Genomic DNA, 24,745 nt, shown 5'->3' with positions numbered 1-24,745 from the left:
GAAGGTGAACTTTTATTAGCTTATTTATTTCAGGCTTAGTAATTGTGATTAATTGTAATTTAACTTTAGTAATTGAGAACGTAATTGTGATTGACTTCCTGAGGATTAAAAAAAAAAAAAAAGTTGTTTAATTGTAATTGGAAAAAATGCTGGTCACTTTAATTGTAATTGAATTATAATTGAACATGGGTAATTGGAAATGGAATTGTAACTAAAAAATGTAATCGACCCAAACCCTGGTTTCTTAAAGGTCCCTTTATGTAGTTTTGTAGATCAATGAGGAAATAATCATGCTTGATAATTTGGTCATATTTCCACTGCTGGTATTTACGGCCCAGTCGAAGGGAAATCACATTGTGGTTGATGGTATTTTTTTAGTTTTCGGTTTAGGGTGGAGATTAATGTTTATCACCACTATCCCTCTGCGACGCAGAATGTCGTATATCGTTGATTTTCATTGTGATTGAAAATGTCTCTGTGTTTCATGGCAGCAGTGTAGCACTCATCAAAGCCTCTGTTTGGAGAATAACAGGCTGGAATAGAGTGCAGGGGAGGAGAAGATATTTTTACACTCCTTTCTTTTTCCCACCCTCTGCCTCTCAGCTCCCCGTGCACAAACATTTTTTGGGGGGGAAAAGCACAAATCGTGAGTTGGCCTATACGTGTATGCGTGTGTGTGTGTGTGTTTGTATGAAAGATTGATGTCAGCCTAAGTACCTGCCAAGCCACATCAGGCCAGGCTCACACAGAGTGAAGGAGAGCGAGGGGTAGAAGGAGAACAGGAGGGAGTAAGAGAGGGAGCAGATGCCACAGAGAGAGATGCTTATCAATAATGCAACCTGCACTGAGCTTGCTATTGAGCATGAACGAACACTGTTCGGAAAATAAATAAATAATTTCAGTCAACCGTTGGAAGAAATCTAATCCTTTGAGCCTCATCCATCAAGCAAATATAAAATGGATAAGTATGTCAAAAAGTGTTTAAGGTGTTTGGTATTTAACTTTAGAATTGAGTTTGGAGTTGCTTAAAACATACAGAAAAAGACGTGAATCAAAAAGTGAACAATACTCATCATTCAGACTGATTACATGTCATTTAGTGTTTGTCCGTCTTAGGTTGGGTGGATTAGGATGATAAAGTCGTTTATCATCTGCTGAAATATAGCATTGATTGCTATTAGTTTGGTAATGAGTCCTTAGCGAGCATTTATAACCCCACAATAGCAGAATAAATGATCATTTTGATATTATAACACAGTTCTGCTGTGATCAAGACAACTCTTGGGCCCAAGAATTCATTCAATTACTTGTATTTACGATTGACAGCATTCATGAATCTGCCTTGTCCTGAACTCCTTCCGTCCTGAACATTCATGTTCTGAAATGGAATTTTTCTCTGTCTTTATTTAAAGGGGCCGTATTGGTTTTGCTACAGTGATATACATCCATTTAGCCTCATTCAGAGGGCCAAAGTTGAAAAAGTTCTGCTTCCTCCCTCCCTTGTTATTTCACATTTTATAAAGTCAGCTCCAAACGGGCAAGTTGGATTTTTCTCGCTTTGTGATCTCACAACACGGAAACTCCTCCTCCTGACAATCCTGGCTCCTCCTACCCTATCAGAATGTGAGCTCCTCCCTCTCAAACTAGCTCACATGTAAAATAAACACTGCAGTTTAACATACATAGAATATACATTATACTTAATTTTCATATATATAAAGCTACACACACTGAATTTATTCTCTGAGATTACAATCAGTGAGCCTACGATTACAAGCCTGCTTCCTTAACCACTAGTCCCTTTATCCACAGATAATATATTTACGTTCAGTAAATAGATAATCCAGTTTATAGATAAATCCAAGTGCAGCGTTAGTGCTCACAATCAGTTCGACTTTTAGTAACCGTTATATCGCCTCGTATTGCCTTTGACATGATCTGAAGTGACCCAGTGTGATGCAGTGGTTGGACAAAACAAATGATTATCATCTTAAATGGATCATTCCTATGGTTAGAAGTGGTGAGGAGGAGCACAAGAAAGTGACTTAGCAGCTTAACACTCCAGTGAGTGTTTGAAACAGCTGACTCAGATGACAGTTTACTCCGCCGCTGCTGCTGCTGCTGCTGTTGCTGTGATAAACACACACCCTGAAGCAGTGTTTGTCAGACTCACAATCACAATAGCCCCTTAAATAGCCACGAGTTTTACTGTAATGTGCAGTTTTTTGGCTCAAAATAATAACAAGTGTTTGGATAGCAAATTAAAATTCACTTTTCATGACACTGAAAAGTGAATTTTCAGAGGCTAAAACTCCAGAAAACAGGCAAGTTTGGGAAAATAAACCTCAAATGCTATGTTGTTTGGGTTCTAAGAACAAATGGAGATGGGTGAAAAATAGTATAATACTGAACCTTTAAATTGGGGTGCCAGCATGACTCGGAAATGCCTCAGATGCATCTTTTGAGACAATAACATACATGGCCACGCTATTTTTGGAAAGTGTGTCAAATGGATTATGTCCAATTCCGCATATGATCCTGTTAGAAATCTCTTGCTACGTGTAACGGATTGAGTAGTAATCATGTTATCCTGTGATTGAAAATGAATGCAGAGCTTCATCTGAAGTGTGTTTTTCAGACCATGTCACACATTTCCATGGGACCAACGGGTATGAGGGTCTAGCATTGTGTGATTTCAGCATAACTATCCCCACGATATTGTAAATCATCTGAAGCATCTAAAATGTAAAATGAATAACAGAGGTTTTTTTCTATTCACCATATTTAGCATGTTTGGCACTATATCAGGAAGTTTAATACCCAGTAAAGTCATCTAAACAGGGAAAGACGATGAAACAGAAAAGTGTGACGTGACAAGGACATGATGTGGAAATGGGTTCATTTTAAAACAATAATTTTGAGGTCCTACACCAGGGATGGACAACTCTATCACAACGTTGGCCACAAACATGTATTTGTATCAGATCCGAGGGCCACATGATCAATATTCATGTCAACATTTAGAATAATGACCAATCAGAGTGTTAACGGGGGTTTTGTCTTTTTTTTTTTTTTGTCTGTGGTTTCAATGTTTTGTCAGTTTTTATCATTTTGTGTGTTTCTGTGTATTTTTCTGCCATTTTCTCCATTTTCGTTGTTGATTTGTGCGATTTTGGGGTCCAGGGTCCCCCACGGTCACGAAATTCCTGCAAAAGTTATGGAGTTTGAAAAACTGATTTTCCCATTATGGAATAATTTAACTGTTTTGGAAAAGTTTTGGAAATATAGCCTATTTTATTTTCATGTTTAAAATATGTTTAACCCCAAAGATGTTAAGCGTTATGTCAAAGTGAAAGTGCTGCATATACACCGGCAGCGTAATTGAGCGGGAATCACAAGATCTCACAAATTCATGCAAATTCACTCTCATTTATAAAACGGTGCGTAGGTAAGATCACTTCAGCTGGCGTACACTAAATACCAGGAAATGCACACGCAAAAAAAGATCTTAGCGCTTCAGAACTAAGTCATGTAAAGTTGGTAAAATATTTTGGAAAAGTTTTGAAAAATTCTTGTGAAAAAGGTGTGGGAATCCTGGGTGTCACTTTGTGTATTTTTGTTGTCGTTTTCTGTATTTTCCTGTCATTTTGTGTAATTTTGTTAACAGGTTGTGTGTCTTTTGAGCTTTTCTGGAATGTGTTGTTGTTTTGCGTGTTTTCGTAGTCATTTTGTTTGTTTAAATGGTTGTTGTGTCTATCTTTGCTGTCATTCTTTGTTTTATTCAGTCATTTTGTATATTTTACTGGACAAAAATACTGGACAATCTGATTAGCTGTGTCCTTCCTTGGTTCTCTCTGATGTGATGTTGTAAACAGTGACTGGTTATTGAAATACCAGCATGTTAGTCTGTGGCACAGATTCCTAACCACTGTTCTAGAAATACTAGGGGTGTGTATTGCCTGGCACCTGGCAATACGATTCGTAAATGTGTACACCATCATGAGAACATTATGAAATAATATTTTATTGGCATATTTTACACTCAAACATTGGCTTTAACATGCCATGTGCCAACAACTTAAAATGAAAAAATAACATACTGTGGCTTTTAAACCAGTTTTGACTATCTGACTATCAACGTATCTGAGGTATGTGCCTAGAACAACAAATAAATGCAGAAAGTTAGTACTTTCTTTTTAGATTTTATTGAAAAAACACAAGTTAGTCAACATGACCAGCACTTCTTTGTGCAGTTACAATGTCTCTTGCAGCGGAAAAGACTTTCTTGGTTAAATAAAGGTTAAAAAGGTAAAAAATAAATAAATGGAAATCGATATGGATGCATTTTGAATCCATCTGAGAATTGCGAGACATAATATCGCGATATATATCGCCTAATCGATTTTTTTCAACACCCCTAAGAAATACCATTACATTTGCCACCTAATGGTTTATCATAAGGTGTTCTTTTGTTTTGTAAGTGTAATCAAGCCCAAACTCAGTGAAGTGAAGAATGGGAGCCATTATCTCCCTACTGTAACTAAACAACCACATCGATCGACAAGGTCAATGACAATTTCCTGTAGTGTGTGTGTGTGTGTGTGTGTACATTGTGAAGTAAAATTCGTTTCTTTAATGTTGTGTAGCCTGAGGGAACGCATGTCTTTGATTTACGTATGTCTTAATGTTAGGCATAAAAAGAGATGACATTGTGTCAATAATGGTGGCGAGAAAAATGTAATTTGTTTTATCAAAAATGATTATATTATCAGTAATATAGCCACGATTCCCAAATGAAACCACAGTCATTTGCACGCTAGCTAAACTCTGACCACAGTGTGTCACAATATCTCACAGATTCGCATTCAAAGGTGTCATCGGAACAACAACACATTTCTCACACAGTCTGATGTTGTTTGAATAAATGATTAACTAGTCAATAAGTATCTAATAATGTTTGGTGAGATCTTGCGGCATGGACAACAAATAACTATGCAGTAAAGCTGCTGGATTGAAATAGTTTCCATCTACAAAGCAGGAAAACACCTGAATTATTAGTCGAAAGTATTAGTCGGCTCGGCTGTTTGTTCCACTTTTGACCATTTATGGTCAGAAACTGAAACTTATAACAACCTCGTTCTCCTCATAAGTAGGCTAAATTAGAGAAATCACTGCATGTCTCTTGCAACAGTGCAAGGCTTTGGTTTTCATCTATTCTTTGTGATGAAATACCAACAGATGTTGCAATAAATATTACATCAAAGACTGCAAGAGGTTAAACTCAAGTTAAGAAGACGGGGGAAGTCAATTGTGTTTCTGTTTATAATCTTTCCCACGAATATATTGTAGGAACAGTATATATATATATATATATATATACGTATATATATATATATTTTATTTTTGGGGCGGTTTGGATGAATGAGACCAAGTCAAGCTTTAGGGTTGCTGGTCACATGTGCAAACAGGGTTTTGGGTAACAGACCGGTCTGGGATTCGGAGGTAAACTAGCTCTCAGTGTATGTGCCTCAGTGAGTCTGCTGCTGTTCAGTGCTTTCAGGGTTATGTAAAGTATGCTGCTGATAGTGGTAGTCATAACAATAGCAGAGCCTCCTCAGGCAGAGACCTTGATGAATGCTATCAGTGTACAATGGTATCTGGCCTACTTCGGGCAGTTTGATCAGAACTGACCAGGAGAGAGTTCTGTAATTACATATCAGTTCTTAACCAGTCAACGTGTTGACTTGTATATAAACTGTAAGTATATTAAATAAACACATGTGCTTCATATACACATTTATGTTTTTATTTAGGCTGTTTTATAATTTAGGAATTAGGGGTGGGCGATATATCGAGATTCAAGATGTATTGTGTTTTCTATTTTGGCGATATAGAAAACTATAATATTTCATATATCAATATATAAATATATGTGTATATACAGTATTATAGCTTATTATGTATCAAAATACTAGTTTTAGTAGTCGCTGCTTTTACTTCTCAGAACAACATGTAAAGCTCAGTTAGATGGATTTCTGAGTGCACATATTGATCAGCTGTTTGTTAATTTAACCCAGAATTGTCTTTCTGGTCAGACTTTATTTGATAAAATTATCAATATTTATATCGTATATAACCATGTTGAGAAAAAAATATTGAGATATGAGTTTTGGTCCATATTGTCCAGCCCTAGTAGGAATGTTCACAGCATTTCAATGTTAATAAAGGTCGACCTACTAGATTCTAATCACATAATTGTATTTAGTAAGTAAGTATCTTAAAATATAAGGGATGCTGGAGCTTGGTTGAGTGGGTGGGTTGGCTCGTAGTAGGCGCCAGAAAATTTTCCTTATTTTCAAATCCAAAACTTGACAGGTATGACTATACATAAAGACTGACATTACTCTGTCATTAGCATGAACAAGGAGTCATGAAGAAGGCTGTCATTAAGTGTTGTTTGTTACCCTCCCTAACCCCACTAGATCCTAAAAATGCCAACATAGCTCCAAAGGTGTCATCATTTAGCGAACGATACTTAATGACATCTTATTATCTTATCTTAAAGGCACTTTTTTTCTCTACTGCGTATGATTGAGAGAGAGATTTTTGGTTGATGATGTAATGTGTTTGTTGTTGATTTTAATTGATTTTACTGATGATTTTAATTGATTTTACTGATGATTTTAATTGATTTTACTGATGATTTTAAATGTTCTTATTGATTTTAAACAATTGAATGTTTTATCATGTAAAGCACATTGAGTTGCCTTGTGTATGAAATGCGCTATACAAATAAATTTGCCTTGCCTTATTCATGCTAATGACAGATAATGACAGCGTAATGTCAGCCTTATGTACAGTATAAAAATTCAACTAAAGTGTTACCAATATTTTTCATGAAAGCAATTTAAACAAAGCAAAAAATCAGCCCAGGCTGCCCCATGTGTATGTCTATAAGATGTATCCATATGTTGTGAAGAAATCATATCTTATTTTTCAAATTACGAAGGGTTCCGTGAATGCGTGCAGGGTTCAGTATCTCCAATAAGGTTGAGAACATTTCATATAGCTGCACTCATCAAGCGCTCTTCTACCATACGTCTATCTGTAGTCTTCACCCGACTGCCATGTTTTTAACTATTATGATTTATTTTTACCTCCTTCCTTCTTATCATATGCTTCTGTTCGTACTAAGTATCTTTCATCCTCTATTCCCCCATCACTACAGATACACACAGCCACTTAAAGTGGGAGCAATAGATGAATTAGCTGTAATTATTAGACATGATGACGTGAGTGCCATAGAAAGAGGAAAATAAAAGGAGGGCAGGTTTTATTCAGCTTTTTATCTTCCAATGCTCAGAGTAATTTGCAACATTTCGATATTTCAAAGGAAAGTTTTGAAGTGTGTGACTAGTTTTGGTTGTTAAACAGAATATTATTCAAGGTTTGCTTCCAAAAATTAATGACACGGCACTTTTTTAAGAACCAGGAGCGCCTGCCCTTGGATGCACTACTGGTAAATTGACGAACATAGCCGAGGAAAAGAAGGTTTTCCAAGCAGCCTTTTGATGCACCTCAAATGGGCTCAGTTGGAGAAAACAGCAACAAGTTCATGACTATGACCACAAATACCATTAAGGCCCATTTACTGCCCCATATCAACCAGCTGAGATGTACTTTATCTCTGTCAGTCACACTCTGACAACCGAGCTATCGGAAACGGCATCTGTTTTAATAATTATGTGCCACAGATCCTCGTCTGCTGGTTCAAACCACTTAGGCTACATTTGATTACTTATGGACATCAGAAGAACCCTGTCACCGAGGGCTGTGTGTGTGCGTGCGTGCGTGTTTGTGTGTGTGCAAAGTGATAAAGGCCTGGTACATGACGACACAGTAAGAAAGAGAGAGACGTATAAAGCCAGTTTGAATGCTAGAGCACCAGTAAAAATACAAAGTTGAATGTTAATTTTGTAAAATAAAATCAATCTGCATTAAAGCTTAAAAGCTTTCTTCTTTAAACAGCCTGAGCACAAATAATTATTTATTATGTTTATAAAATAAGGAAAAAATAAATAAATGAATGATTTAAAATTAAAATTAAAAAAGATTCAAAGGAGAAGGAGGTATGAAGGAGTCCTGTGGGCGGTGTCCTTCCTTCAGTCCCCCCCCCCCCCCCCCCCAGTGTCCACCGGGTTCCAACCTGGTCCCCTCAGTTACATGGGCGTCGAGTTCCAGGTTTTTGAAATTCAATTTTTATTTCAACGGTCTCCAGAAAAACAAAAAACAGAACAAACAACACTCAATTGTTTAACTAATCAGCCAAAAGAGTGTAGGTTAATGTAAAAGGAAACTATTACTCTCTCACACACACACACACACACACACACACACACACACACACACACACACACACACACACACACACACACACACACACACACACACACACACACACACCTTCATTGCTGCAGAACAGCTTTAAATTGTTAACCAACTTCATGTTTCCTGAAAAAGGCCTATTTGTATAATTCTGAAATGTACATTATTTATCAGTTAAAACTGATAAATAATGTACATTTCAGAATTATTCCTTTTTTTTAACCTCTGGCTGTTCAGGACTTACCTTTGTACCATTTCAAGTTATTGATTGGACTTGCACGACTTGAATTGCATTTAATAAGTCCCTTAACCCCGAACTGCTCCCCAGGCGCCACAAAAAAGGCTGCCCACTGCTCCTCAGGGATGGGTTAAATGCAGAGGACAAATTCCATGTATGTAATAACATTACATGGCCAATTAAAGGCGAAAGCCCCGATTTAATTTAATAACTGGAAAAATGAGGGTGTTCCGACCGGTAGTGTATGTACATGTGTACATATACGTTGAAATTCTTATTTCTCCCACTTTCTTTTTCCCTGTTTTTCTCTCTTTTTTCTCATTTGTTCCTTTCCCCCACGTATTTGTCTATTAGTAACTTGTTATTGTCTCCACCCCTTTTTTTTCTTCTTTCTTTTCTGCAAGAATGACATTGCCAAAAAGATCAGAGATTCTTCTTAAAAGCTATTGAGGTCAAGTAATTATTTATCAACTTTCTAAATAAATGAATTTATAAGTTTCTAAAATAAATATATTTATAAGTTTAAAAAAAATATTTATACGTTTATAAAATAAATTTATATATACGTTTATGAAATGTATATTTAATTATTAATATATCTTTAGAAAGGCTCCATCATAATTCAGCTCTCGTCAAACAGTCTCAAATCTTTGCACTTGCATTTTTCTTCCTTTCAACACCAATCTATCATCACACTATCTATCCATCCATCCATCCATCCATCCATCCATTACATTGTTATACCATAAACTGGATGCCAGCCCAGTGAAAAAAGATGAAATTAGTTACACTACATGTGTCTCTATGTCAATGTTTATCTCACATTTGTCCACAATTCCAAGACTTGTGAATTAGGTTATGTATTTATTTTTAAGTGGACTGAAGAAGTAAGAAATAATAATTTTGTAAGTTCCCCATGGCTTCACTATATCTATATACCTAGTAAAAGGTGAACATCTGGGCTTCACCTCTGTGATCCTGGTCAATATTAAAGTGTCGAAGCAAGACAGCGGCTTATCTTTATATCCGTGTGTGTGTCCACCTTATGTGGTTTAAATGATTGATCATATCCACCTACGTGACTTTGATGGTTCTTAACTTTACTGCATCATAAGCAAGAGTTATTTCTGCTGGTGTTAAACACATGCGTTGCATACATACAAGCACCAGCATTTGTGCAACTCTGTAAAAATGCTCTTTTTGCAAGTTTTCCCCTGATTGTAGACCTGGGTGATAAATCAAGATCTATCAAATGTTTTCTTCAGAAGACGAAAAGAAGGAGAAAAAAAAGCATTTATTGAAATTTCTACTTTTTTTTAATGTCATATAGAAATTGAAAACATTACATATAAAGATAACATTTTATTTTGAAGGTTTTTATTATGTCAAAATAATAGTTTTAGGCAAAATCACAGAAACAATAACTTGGGTGGAAATAGTGCATTTATTTGTCTTCTGTAACATTGCTTGAAACATTATTCAGATTTTCTGTGATCGCAGAAAAGAGGCAAAAAAAAAAATCAGGCCCCAACATGACACAGAAATGCCTCACATGCATGTTATGGGACAATATAACACATTTAAGCCATTTTTCACAGACTATGTACAATATAATTTGAAATTGTGCGCTACGTGTTCAGATTTCATGTCAATGAGTTGATGAACAAGCGGTTCAGATTATTATTATCTGAAAAAGCACAAAGACAGGTTTAGCTGCTGTTAAGCTGGTGATGATTTTACATGCAGGAGTTAGGGTCGGGGTCAATTACACGTCTTCAACTATCCATGTTCAATTACAATGCAATTATGATTATGGTGACCGGCATTTTCCCCCAATTGCAATTAAAATTTAAATAATTATTTTCCCACTGAAAATCCAATTAATAATTACAATTACATTCTCAATTTCTACAGTTAAATACAATAAATCACAATGACTGAGCCTTTAATAAATAACCCCATAAAATGTAAACTTACTCTTGTGTTAGCTTTCTGTTAACATCTCTTATGATAATGGGTGAGTTTGATTCATGTCTTAAAGGGGCGGTATGAAAAATTCACTTTATAATGGTTTTGTTACAGTGATATACATCCCTTTAGCCTCATTCAGACAACCAAAGTTGAAAAGGTTTCCTCCCTCCCTTGTTATTCCACATTTTGTAAAAAGTCAGCTCTTAACAGGCAAGATGGATTTTTCTCGCGTTTGTGACATCACTACACGGAAACTCCACCTCCTGACAATCCTGGCTTTTCCTACCCTATAAGAATGTGAGCTCCTCCCTCTCAAACTACCTCACAGCTAAAACAAACATGCAGGTTGATATTACAGTTAATATCATTACGTTCAGTATATAGTTAATCCAGTATATAGATAATGCAATACAATCAGTTTCACTTTTGGTAGCCATTATATCACCTTTTATCGCCTTTATAGGATAATCTGACGTGTTTGTGACCCAGTTCGACGCAGCGGTCGGACAAAATAATGGACTATCATCTTAAATGGACTAGTCCTGTGGTCAGAATAGGTGAGGAGGAGAAGAAAGCGACATAGCAGCTTATGTGAGTGTTTGAAACAGCTGACTCAGCTGATAGTTGAGAGTTTACTTCCCTGCGGTGCAGAGCGAGTGGTTACAATCGGTTCCATTTTTAGTAGCCGTTACACTGCCTTGTATCACTTTTATGGGATGATCTGATGTTTTTATGACCCAATGCGACGCAGCGGTCGGACAAAGTAATGGACTATCGCCTTAAATGGACTATTCCTGTGGTCAGACGAGGTAAGGAGGAGAAAGAAGACTGTTAATGATTAAACACACACGCATACATATGCATGAAGGCCCAAAAAACAGCCTGATATATATATATATATATATATATATATATATATATATATATATATATATATATATATATATATATATATATAATTAAATGATCCTGAAGAGAACTGACAAGTAGTGGAAAAAGTTGATATAAAACATATTTTAATAATTGTTAACTACGTATGTGTAAGCATCACATGGTTCCACAGGTTTATGTTTAATTTAATTGCCAATGTCATTTACAATTATAAAGTCAATTACCTGAAATCAATTACAACAGCAACAGATTTTATTTTTATTACAATTTCAATTATAATTATGTCATAATTGTAATAATGATCAATTACGCAATTACAATTATAATTGACTCCAACCCTGGCAGGAGTATTACACCTTAAATCAGACATGGTATTTTTCTCTTAAAACGGGAGGCTGAGGGTCTCACAGTGTTGTTAACGAATATATTAAGATTTTGCGACTTAATTTTGGGTGATTTCAGTGTAACCCTCCCATTTTCATAAATCATAACAGTAGTTGAGTCTATTAACTCTGTTCAGCATGTTTGGTACTATTTTAGGGAGTTTAATGTAGCCAGGAAGGTTAATTGGAACAGGGAAAGTTGATTAAACAGATCTGGGGAAATTCTAAAATGGAAAATCGGAGGCTTTACACAACATTCTGTATTTGAGCCTCAAGCAGCAGACATCAGCACTTTCTGTAGCTTCAGTTTTACACACAACTGCAGCATAAAAAAAACACAACAGCTCAGTGATTTTGTGATGGATTGCAGGGTGCGCCCTAAAAACTGCCCTGAAACAAGCCACACTACAGTATTTACTAACACATGCGATCCTTTGTGAGAGGCAAAGCCTACATTTGCACATAATGTTGATATTGTGAGGCTAGTTGTTATTGAAAGTGTCAGTGTGGCATTTTACATCAGTGATTTTGACCCAGAATTGAGAAAAAAATATCAAGATTTATATTGTAAAATGTAGAGATATGAATTTAGCATGTTATGCCACACACTGCTGGGTACACACTCTATTTTCCATGCTTTACTTCTTTCTATTCTCTAATGAACACAATTCCCGTGGGACTCCATCATGTTGTTGTTTCCTTCATCTCCTTTCAATCACTTTCCCTTTATGTAATTACTATCGTCATTTCTGTTTTGCCATAACTATATTTTGCAATTGAAATATTTTTCTCTCTCTCATTTTGTTCTGTCCTACATTCCAGAGCTGCCATTATTAGTTATTTCTATACAGCAAAACATACTTTATCCATTAAAGTGTGTGTAAAGCAGAAATACATTTGTGTTATGAGTTTGCCACACCACAGAAACATGTGTCATTGATTAAAAAAATCGCTAAGTATATAAAATTAGGTCTGAAAATCATAGAAAAACAAGCACTTCTCGCTGCTCTGAGATGCTGGGGGCGTGTCAGTTAGACACGCCCACACTCGGGAAGGGCGCCGCCTCCTTACCGTGTCTATGGGAGAAAACAATGTGAAAGCGGCTCCAGCCTCGATAGTGCTTCCAAAAGTGCTTGGATTGGTGTCAGTGGAAAGGTCTGCTCTGCCCGAGTCCGAATATGTGCATCCCTCCTGGGTAGAGTCAAAAAATGCTAATTTCATGGAAAATGTGGCACAAACAAACGCATTTTAGTCCTTTGAGTCCGATTATGTGATTTGTTTTTGGCTAGGAGCCGAATTGCGCCCGCTGGAGGCCGTGGAAGATTGGCGTGCTTCAGCAGCAGGGGCGGGTTTATGCTAATCAGGGTCGCGTTACGTAACGCGTTCAGAAGAAAATGTCAGAATTTGCTTTACATGGACTTTAATGTGTTTTTTTCTCGTTATGCCGTTATAAAGAATGAAAAGCCTTACTGAAATAACAATAAACACACCCAATACCAAATACTTTTATTCCTTTATTACTGTGTTGTAATACATTTGATCAGTTTCAAAATAACATTTTACGAGAATGTAAGAGTGCTTTAGAAACCCTGCATAATTCAAACATGTGTTAAATTCAGACGGTTTCTGAAGCTTTTGCGTGAAAAGAAATGAGGTTTAACTTTTCAGGCGTCTCGGGAGTGATTGTTAATTTACAACATATATTTGTAACATTAGTCTTTAAAGTTGATGTGAGTGGAAGCTAAAGTGTCCAATCCAGTGTTAAGGCCAGTGGTTTAAAATAAGATTAGAGCAAATAAAACTTGATTATTCCCACATTGTATTAGACCTACTATGGATACACTGCAATGGTGTTAGATCTTTCAGACACACAGTGCTTTCCAAATGGCGTGAGTTCAATTCCTTCATGGAGTTGTTAGAAACTTTATTGAAGCAGTAAATCTGAGGAAAAGCAGCCTAACCTCTGAGGGTAATCCTTAATTAGAATTCCCAGCCAATCAGCACTAACCTTGGATCAACATAAGCTGTGGATAATAGTGGCTGTCAGCATTGTTAAATGAGTGGGCAGGTCTGTGATCAGTGAGGTACACAGCAGCGGTGCATTAACAGAGCATTAACATTGTGTGATGCTTTAGATTTAGATTTAGTCTTTTTTTTTTTTTTTTTTTTTTTTTTTTTTTTTTTTTTTTTTTTTTTTTAGTCTTTTGACTAAAATGCAACTTAGTTGAAGTCAAAATGTAATCATCAGGACTATTTTGGTTGTAGTCTATAGCAGGGCTCAACGACATGGTGCCCGCGGGCATGTTGTTGACCAGATGACAGATGTCGTCAGTTACATGCTGCTGCACTTTATACGTTTTTATATTCAATTGATCATCTTTGAATGTTTATTTTCATTGAAACATTGTGACAAATGCTTTTAGGTGTCACAGATTTTCTATATGGGTTGTGATAAGACGTGTCAAACTCAAGGCCCGGGGGCCAAATCTGGTACTTTAGACCATCCAATTCGGCCCGCAGGAGAAAGTGAAAAAAAGACACAAAATATTGTGTAAATGACCAAATAATGCAGTTGTAGATTAGGAGTGATGATATCTCGATACGGCATATATCGCGATATTTTTCTGCACGATAGATTATCGATATGCTCCCGCTAGGTATCGATTTTTTATTTTTTATTTATTTATTTTTTTTTTTCTGCTTTTTTACTAAAATGTGCAGGTAGGTCTTCACATAAATTTTGTCACTGTTGAAGGAACCAATATATTGTTTACTGGAATATTTCACTATAATGGTGTCACTGGTAAGAAAGACCCTATTTTTTGTTTACAGAAAGCACTATTGGAGATACTTATTCATTTACATTGGTACGTTGACACTTATTTACAGAAATGGTGCACTAAAATAGTGCACAAGAGGATGGTGTCACTTAATCTTTTTTTTTCTTGTCATGTCATAGATTATCGTAGATTGATTTCTGACCAATATGTTGATAATCGCAGTATCGTAATATCATGAGATAAATGTTATCATGAGCTTTGTATCGTGTATCGTGTGGTACCCAGAGGTTCCCACCCCTACTGTAGATATCTCAGCCCTTCTAAATACACTAATTCAATGAAATTACAGCATTTAGAAGATCGCAAATTTTTCCCATGCTTTTATCACATGACTGCTGTCATTTTAAATCTCAAATTGTTCAGATAACTTCTTGAGCGAAAATGATTTTGACAGTCCTGAAAATAAACATCAAGTACATTTTCGAAAAAACATTACATAATGGTTAAATTATACAAACGTGTTATGTTACATGTTTGACGATTATTTAAAGTTTTTAGTGGCTAGAAAAATCGTAACAAAGTTTTCCTGTGAAACAAAATGACAATGGAAACAATTGCATGAATGAGGAGAAATAAAATGCTGCATGTTGACACTTAAAGTGAAAATGTTAAAATGTAATATTTAATAAGTGCGTTTTGACTTCGGACTATTCACGACCTTTGAAGTAGCTCACAGTTTCAGAAAGGTTTAGTCGACTAAATCTGTTAGATGTGGTTGACAATAATATACAGGATAGGAGTGTATACATTTTTTAAATATTTAATTATCCTTTAGCAACCTGATACGGGATGGTATTAATGTCTGTGAATACAGTATACAGTACACAGACACATTCAAAATGATAGTTTCCTTTTTATTAGTCAACAAAAATAATAAATATCAATATCGTTTGAAATATATATATATATTTATTAGTCTTAGGCTGTGTTTGAAATGGTGTACTCTGTACTATACACTACAAACTCAATGAGTATATGCTGTCTACTACATACTATAAGTAAAGTTAGGATGGTGACCTACGTCGACAAAAACCTGAAGCACACTGAGACTAAATATCTGTTGATTCGCCACCTTTGAAAGTTCTGAAAACATTTTAAGCGAGAAAGTGACCAAGTAGAATATCAACATGTGGTCATTTGATCCGTAAAACTTGCTGAAACACATTTCATGCCGGAATTTTGGAGATTTCCGGAGACCCGCCATTGTGCTACTGACAAAACTTGTGGTTTACTTCAAAATAAGAGCGACATTCATACAATAGCGTTAAAAACTAATGGAAAACAAGAAGAGAGATGCTTTTGTTTTGAAAAGGGGATGTTGGATTTTTAGCTTTGAAGCCAGTCCCAGGATGATTTTACGTTCCGCTTACAATGCATCAAGGGTTGGTTAAGTATGGCTCGTGTGCTCACCGTGCATACTTCAAAAATGTCCCGATATAGTACACATCCAGGTATTTCTTGCGTACTCAAATGTAACATTGCACTGAATTGATATAAGCTTTTCGTAAAATTTGTATGGATAATTTTTGTTTTATTTTTAAATAACACATTAATGCCAGTATCATGCAATAGCATTTTTTTTTTATTGTAAATAAAAACTAACAATATGTAAATCTTTGCAGAAACTTCTTTTTGTGTTCAGAAGTTTTTAGTGCTATTAGACGCTGCTTCCCCAGAGTGCCAAAACCAAAGCTGGAGTTTAGAGCTGTTACCTAGCAACTGCTGGATAACAAATAAACAGTTTCTCTGTGACATCACAACAGTCAGTCAGGAATGTATAAATGTCTGGCATGGTAAAATACACACTACATTCCTTTGCAGATACAAACAGAGCTCCTGTCACAGTTTAATGCCCTACTAATGGTTTTTAACTTTGTGTTGTGATATTTGAGGAAGCTTATTTTTTCTGCACTTCTTCTGACATGATACGTGTAATAAGTGTAATAAGAAATATTTTACAACAACTTTGAATTCATTTGATAAACATATGCGATTATTAGACAACACTGCTTGTTTTTCTGATAAGCTTAAAAAATAAAATAAGCTTCAGACATTATTCAAAGATTCAAAGTGTTTATTGTCATATGTGCAGTTAGAAACACGTTTCCCTGTACAATGAAATTCTTACTTTGCCGACCGCCAGTGAATGCCTACGTAATAAAAGAATAAAATCAAAAGGTATAAGAACTATAATAACTAACAGTGGCATGCTATAAAATTTAAAATACAAATATATTAACTATACAGAAAGTAGAGTTGCTATATACAGTGGTATGTGCAATGCTCATTAGATGAACAATGAGCATTTTCAAAGAGAAAAGCCACTTTGTGGAATATTTGTAACCCAATGGACCAAAACTGTTATGCCCCTCTTTTCCTTATTATTTTCATTTATCATAAGTAACAACTATCAGCACAAATGTTTTATTCATGAGGAAGAAAAAATTCCAAAGTACATGGCCCTGTGTGAAAAAGTGTTTGCCCACTAAACCTAATAACTGGTTGGGCCACCCTTAGCAGCAACTACTGCAGTCAAGTGTTGGCGATAACTCGCTGTGGAAGAATTTTGGCCCACTCGTCTTTGCAGAGTTGTTATAATTCATCCACATTGGAGGGTTTCCGAACATGAACCACCTTTTTAAGGTCATGCCACAGCATCTCAATAGGATTGAGGTCAGGACTTTGACTAGGCCACTCCAAAGTCTTCATTTTATTTTTGCCCAGTCTCTTTCTTATGGTGGAGTCATGAACACTGACCTTAACTGAGGCAAGTGATGCCTGCAGTTCTTTAGATGTTGTGGGGTCTTTTGTCACCTCTTGGATGAGTCGTCGCTGCGCTCTTGGTGTAATTTTGGTCGTCAGGCCACTCCTGGTAAAGTTCACCACCCGTGTTTTAGCCATTTGTGGATGATAGCTCTCACTGTGGTTCACTGGAGTCCCAAAGCTTTAGAACTGGCTTTATAGCCTTTTCCAGACTGATAGATTACAATTACTTTTTTATCTCATTTGTTCCTGAATGTCTAGGTCCTATTTAAGTGATTTCTAGATGAAGAACAGTTCTGCAGTAATCAGGCCTGGGCATGGCTACGGAAACTGAACTCAGGTGTGGTCAACCACAGTTATGTTTTAACAGATGCTGGGGGGCAAACACTTTTTCACACAGGGCCATGTAGCTTTGGATTTTTTTTCTTCCTCATTAATAAAACCCTTCATTTAAAAACAGCATTTTGTGTTTACTTGTGTGTATATATATATATATATATATATATATATATATATATATATATATATATATATATACTTGTGTATATATATATACTGTATAATACAGAGGAGTTCAGTTGGTCGAGGAATATGCCGCCTGCTTCTCTTACAGACCCACATTAGTCAGCGTACCATCATCTTTCTCTGAGTGTTGAGGTGAGCACTCATCTATGAAAAAATAATTGGGAAACTGAAGTGTCACATTTATGTCTCCATTATGTTTCCCTGCTTCCTGCCATCTGTCTGAACCCAAAGTTCTTGAATAATCCAAATCCTCCTTTCTCACTTTCGTCTATCACCAATCACTGCTTTTAACGGTTGTCTCCATTTTTTAACCCTTTGTTTTTTTTTAACATCATTCTCCCTCTTGTTTTCTGTCTGTTCAGACAGATATAGAGTCTCTTGACCCACGAGGACGGACCCCTATCCACCTCGCTGTTACATTGGGCCACCTGGACTGTGTGAGGGTCCTGCTGCAGCATGGAGCTGATGTTAGCAAGGAGAACCGTAACGGGTGGACAGGTGAGGAACTATGCTGCACAAGTTGTATATGTATATACAGTATATATTTTCATATTTTTCAAATTTTAATACACCTTTATAGCAAACAATTGGATGTTTACAGGCAGTGAGGCCATGTGACTTCATCAATCACATGATTTCAAAATGGCGACACACAGGCTCTTTAACTGTAAAGTAGTCCCATGAAATGAATGTGGTGCATAATAATGTGATTTGTTAGGCACACATACATTCTTACAAGTACATTTCAACGATTTTGGGCCAGATTTGTAAAAACAGCAGAAGATCCCTTTAAATGGAAGAACAATAATCATCAGTGATGAAAAATAGAATGGACAATCATTAACTAAATCGGTTTGTGATTGAATCGTGGCCTCAATAATCGGACTCCAATCGTAAAATTGGTCAACTATAACCACCATTAATGGTCACTTTGAAATGACTGAGTATTGATTTCCTATATACATGCAGGATACTACTGATAGTTTTGGAGTTTTCCTTTGTCATGTTGTGGTAAATTATTCAAGGATGTGACCTCAAATAGAATTGGCAATTTGTGTCTGTAGGCTAATGCGCAAGCCTGATTGAAGGAGAATCTTGTATATTATTAATTATCTAAAGCCAGCATTCTCACAGTCTCGCTTTTCGCTCACTTTTGTCGCACTACACCATGCCAAGAATCAACAATCTGGAAGGTAAACAAGAAGGACCCTCAGATGATGCCAAAGGAAGATGCAACACTATTACTGGGTCTCACCCATTTAGGCTGTGAGAATTGAAGTCAGGTGCATCATGTTTCCTTTGATCAGACTTGGGATGATTCTTTACTTTATACCCTAAGCCTTAAAAATGATGAATGGTTGTGAAAACGCTACGTGTGTTCGAAATGTTCTCCAAAATGAAAGCCGTAGTCCTGCTTCTGTAGGTCTTTAAATGGGTTAATATAGGACAGATGTTAAGAACTAACATAAGTTCTGCTTTTTTATTATCTTTTTGGCCACAATACTGAATATTACTCATTACTCAAAGCGTCTTTAATGCCTAAAATGATCAGGGAAAAATGTACTTATTCATTACAGTTAAAGATTACCAACCGATATTGTGATGCCGGCTGTATTTTGGTCATTTCCTTCTGATTTTAAATGATCTATTTCTTGTTTTTAAAATGTGTTTAACATTCTTATGTTTTTTTTTTATAGTTTTTGTGTCATGTGTGATGCTTTACTGCCTTATGTGAATCACTTAAAAAGCCTTCTTGTCAAATGTGCTACATAATGTTGCCCTGCTTTGTTGAGCCAATGGAAAAGTACACAAATTACCTTTATTGTGAATACTATCTCAGTAAGTCATGTTTTGGAGATATTTTTCCACTCGGAAATTCTGATTTCAGAGTTGTCTGGATAACAGCGGTGAAGGTAAAGGAGATCGATTCGGAAAGTCTTATTGCGTTACAATCCACATTTGGTATTTCTCTAAACAGCAGATCGACAACACGTGAAAAGCAACATTAAAATGCTAAATGTTATGTTAAAATGGACATAATAATGTTGAATATTTGTGAAAGCACTATTTATGGTGTGTTGTTTTCATTTAGTATAGAAAAATGATGACATTGGGACTTGAAATGCTTAAAGATGATGACCTTGCTGAAGCGAAAAAAACACTTCAACAGGGAACAAACCTTTTAAAGGTGATATCCGGAGTTTCTGAGAAACGTCTCGATGTCCCGCCCTAAACAGCTTCACTTCCTCCCCCTGCCTCTGCCAATCTACCAGAAGCCACGCCTCTACTTTTCTGCACGCGCATCGCAAAACATAACAAGGTTGCATCAGGTCGCATTGATATAGGTCTATGGGTCAGGTAAGAGTCAAAATCATATTTACCTGTTCGCTGTTGTGACGCGCGGCCTTGTTTCCATGCACAGTTCCACATTCACTCTGATTGACAGACTCCGCTACAGGAAGTCGAAGCCTATTGGCTGGGCAATCACGGTGCTCGTTTTCATTTGTATAGGGGTCTATAGGACGAAGGCGGGACTTATATACATTAATGTATATGAATGACCACCGGCATGAGATCATAGTAAAAGACTAGTTTGGTATTTTTTTCGCATTTCAAAAGAATGAGACATAAACATAGATTTCTCAGAAACTCCAAATATCAGATTTAACTTTGATTTGCTAATTCACAATTTTCACCCAAATAATGAAAGCTTTTGTCATCTCTTTTTGCCTTAATGTCGATAAATGATGTGTGATAAAGTCTTGATTACTAAATAATTGAGATCCAGCTGTCACTAAATCTTGTGTACAGGACAATTATTTTTGTTAAAGCTTTATTTATGAATGAAAAGAAAAAAAGTTTTCTTTATCATGTTCAAATGGGGAGCGTCCTCACTAAAGCTTTTTCTTTAGTTTGCCCTACTTACGTTCAAACAATTTTTACGAGCCCTTCCCTCTAATGTTCAAGCACATTAAATTTAGATGAGGCCTCAGAGATTTCACCCGTCTCCTTTTTTACGTCTCTTTTCTTTCTCTCAGTTCTTCAGGAGGCTGTGAGCACCAGAGATCCAGAGCTGGTTCGTCTCGTGCTGCGTTATCGTGACTACCAGCGGACTGCCAAAAGACTAGCGGGAATTCCCATCCTGCTGGAACGCCTACGCCAAGTGGGATATCACACAAACACACACACACGTTCACATAGAGAAAAGTGTGCATTCGATCACACCATTAATACACTTCCTATTGGTTCCTGTGCCAAAAGGTGAAAGTTAGAATAGAGTATCATCAACAAATTATTAATTCTCTCTTCCTCTTTTTTACTTCCTCTATTAATCTGCTTCCTCTCCAACTTCCCCCTATTTATTATCTGTTGTTTCCCTTTTTTTACAGGCCCAAGACTTTTATGTGGAGATGAAATGGGAGTTTACCAGCTGGGGTAGGTTCACTCATCCACTTATCCCTGGAGTCACACTGGCCCAGTACCAGCCAGTCAAAACTAATCATCTCAGTGTATTCTCCCGGGCCTTAACACACCTGTTTTCTTTTCTGTCTTACGAAACAATGATGCTCACAAATTTACCGCCCAATGAACCGAATGCTTGGGTTTAGTTTCTGAGCTCCACAGTATGTGATGTGTTTATCAAAATCTCTTTGACGATGGAAAAAAAGCACATTATTAGAAAGTACTAGATTCAAGTGACAACAAATTACATTTTAAGCATACACATAGTTTGCAGGGGCAGGGGGGCATTGCCCCTCGCAATAGTCAAAAGTTTTCATTACGGTTTTCCCAAATTCATTCGAAAAAAAATACAATTCTTAATTTAATGTACAAGGTTAATTAGTTCTACCTCAGATGTGTAGTACAAGTTTTCAGAGAAATGGTCTTGGTTTTGAGATTTTAGGTTGGTTCTTCTTCTGTTGTGCAATTCTTCTTCACAATGTAAATGATGAAGCGACACTGCGCCCAGCAGTTCATGTACGGTACTGCAGCAAAAATGAAGCAGGAAGCGGCTGATTTTATCATGAATTTACAACATTAAATGACGCGTCGACACATATTTTTATAGTCAACATTATCAGTCATGTTACTAAACATTTTTGCATTATTGTATAATATTACAATGGCGCGTATCTCGAAACGGTCGATATATTTAATACTATTCTTTCTTCCCCCCCTTTTCAAGAATTTCAAACTCCGTCTATGATTCCAAGGAACTCTAAAGCTTGTATTGCTGCATGGATAAAACCAGTGTTGGGGGTGTCACGTTATAAAGTAACATTATTACTTTTTTGTGTAACGAAGTAAAGTAACGCACTACAGTTAAAATATTGGTAACAAAACTACTTTACTAGTCTGTAGAAACGCCCTGTATGTATTGATCTGCTGAGTCATTTGATTGACACCGTCATCGGCTAATAGAGTGCTGCCACCTAACGACAGTGTGAAGCCACTCTTTTTTATTGGTTTAAGAAGCACAGAGCAGGATGCATAACAATCATATACATGTGTCAAACTCATTTTACTTCAGGGGCCAAATATGGACCAGTTCCATCACAAGTAGGTTTTAGGCAGGAAAACAAACAATTTAAACATTCATGTGCACAAGTTTGCACTTCCAGTTATAAATCAGACATAAAGTATGGAAGGCATCAGCAATATCTAAGCAATAAGTGACAGATATTTAAATTTGTTTTGATGATCCCCAATTTGTATTTAATTTTGGGAGGTTTTGTGGAATAATTTGAGAAAAAATGCAGGATTTTGGAAAGATTTAAAGATTCTTTTAGCAGAAATTTACAACTGAATGATTTGATCATTTACACAGTGGTTCATGTGTTCTCTGTCATTTTCACTTTCTCCTGCGGGCCAAATCGGATGCTCTGAAGGGCCGGATTTGGCCCCTGGGCCATGAGTTTGACACATGTGATAAACATTGTGTTTACATGTCTGCAATAAACAGGTGGTTCATTAACTGTACATCAGACTAAAATGTACAATAAGTACCAAGTCAATATTCATAAAAATGTAATAAATGGAGGCCTTGCATGAAATATTAGTTTGTTTTTTTTTAAAGACTGAACAGTTTTAGTATAAATACATAAAACAACAATATGTTCAGGTTGTGCTGCTTTTTATTTGTGTCTGTCTGCTGCTGTAACAGGCAGGGTTGGTTCTCTAATCGTGTAATTGATAATTTATTAGAATTATAGCATAATGATATTTGTATGTATAATTTTAAAAATATTTTGCTGTCATAACCATAATTAAATTGTAATTGAGTTTAGATCATTGACTTTTTAATTGTAATTGCCTTGAAAATTTCTGTAGAAATTGTCAATTAGAATTTAACACCACTAGGGAAACATGGTGCAGTTCTGTGTACAGTTCTACACATATGTAGTTAAAATTAGTTCCATATCAAGTTTTCCCACTTTTTACCATTTAAAAAAACATATAAATCAAAGGGTACACTGACAAAAAAAGGCTCAGATGCCCACATCAAAAATATTAAAACCTATATTTTCATTGATTAGTTTTTAGTGTATTTTACAGCTAATTAGGGACCTGTTATCATAAGAGATGCTAACAGAAGAGGAAGGTTAATTTTTATTAGGTTATTTATTTCTGGCTCAGAAAATGTGATTCATTGTATTTTCACTTTAGTAATTGAGAACATAATTTTAATGTACTTTTTGGGGATAAGAAATAATTTTATTTCATTTTATTTTAATTGGAAAAAAGGCAGATCACTTTAATCGTAATTTAATTGTAATTCAACGTGGGTAATTGAAAACGGAATTGTAATTGTAACTAAAAAATGTAATTGATCTCAACCCTGGTAACAAGTACATTTCCATGTTGTGAAAAGTATAATCAGTCAATCGATCCTTAAACACTATGGTGACTAATATTATTTATTCATGTATCTACAGTAAACGGTAAATTAAGAAAGAAGAAAATAAAGTAATGAGTTGTGAAGTTACTTTTCAAATGCAACAACAAGTAAAGTAATCTCACTACAATTTACAGAAGTAATGAGTAATGAATCTGAAGATACTTTATAATTAAACCCTGAGGGGTAATTAGGACGGCAAAGAGCGGCATATTAAAAATAAATAAATAAATAAATAAATAATTGTTCAGACGCGATAAAAAGGAGCAAGACTACACAAATAAAATGTGCAAATAAAAGTTAAGGTGCAAAAATAATAAAAATAATAATATTGAATACAAGTGAATAAAAGTATATATACATACTGTATGTAAACATATTTTTTAGGTCCATGACAGGCCAGCTGTGGTGATAAGAAGTCAGATTATTATCATTATTATTAATAATTACTCTTTTTGAGTAACTACCCCAACAATGGATAAAATTAACTGAGTTAGATGTGTGTGTGTGTGTGTGTCTGCAGTGCCCCTGGTGTCTCGGATCTGCCCTAGTGACACTTACAGAGTGTGGAAGAGTGGTCAGTGTCTGCGTGTTGACACCACGTTGACGGGGTTTGAACAGATGACCTGGCAGAGAGGAAACCGCAGCTTCATTTTCAGAGGACACGGTCTGAATCTATAACTATTCATACATTATTGTTCATTACTCAGCAATGCAGAATAAACCCTGAACATGTTGCCAGAGTATACTATGACTAACACAGAGACAGACAATCACAAGCACAGTTTACTCCTCCAAACAAACATTAGTATTTTTGGGAAGTAAACTACAGTTCCAGCAAAAATATATGCAC

At 36.0% G+C, this 24,745-nt stretch overlaps 1 protein-coding gene across 1 annotated transcript in view; it reads left to right on the top strand.

The window, feature by feature from the left end:
• Window positions 1-24,745, top strand: part of ankrd13b (ankyrin repeat domain 13B) — a 69,038-nt gene that overhangs the window by 13,727 nt on the left and 30,566 nt on the right. The window contains exons 2-5 of the mRNA XM_028464606.1: window positions 18,359-18,494; window positions 21,035-21,159; window positions 21,386-21,431; window positions 24,416-24,559. Coding sequence (XP_028320407.1) covers window positions 18,359-18,494; window positions 21,035-21,159; window positions 21,386-21,431; window positions 24,416-24,559 — 451 coding nt within the window. The remainder of the gene's footprint in view (window positions 1-18,358; window positions 18,495-21,034; window positions 21,160-21,385; window positions 21,432-24,415; window positions 24,560-24,745) is intronic.

The sequence above is a fragment of the Gouania willdenowi genome, chromosome 13, assembly GCF_900634775.1.
Source record: "Gouania willdenowi chromosome 13, fGouWil2.1, whole genome shotgun sequence".
Taxonomy (NCBI): domain Eukaryota; kingdom Metazoa; phylum Chordata; class Actinopteri; order Blenniiformes; family Gobiesocidae; genus Gouania; species Gouania willdenowi.
This window is presented reverse-complemented; position numbering and strand designations above follow the sequence as displayed.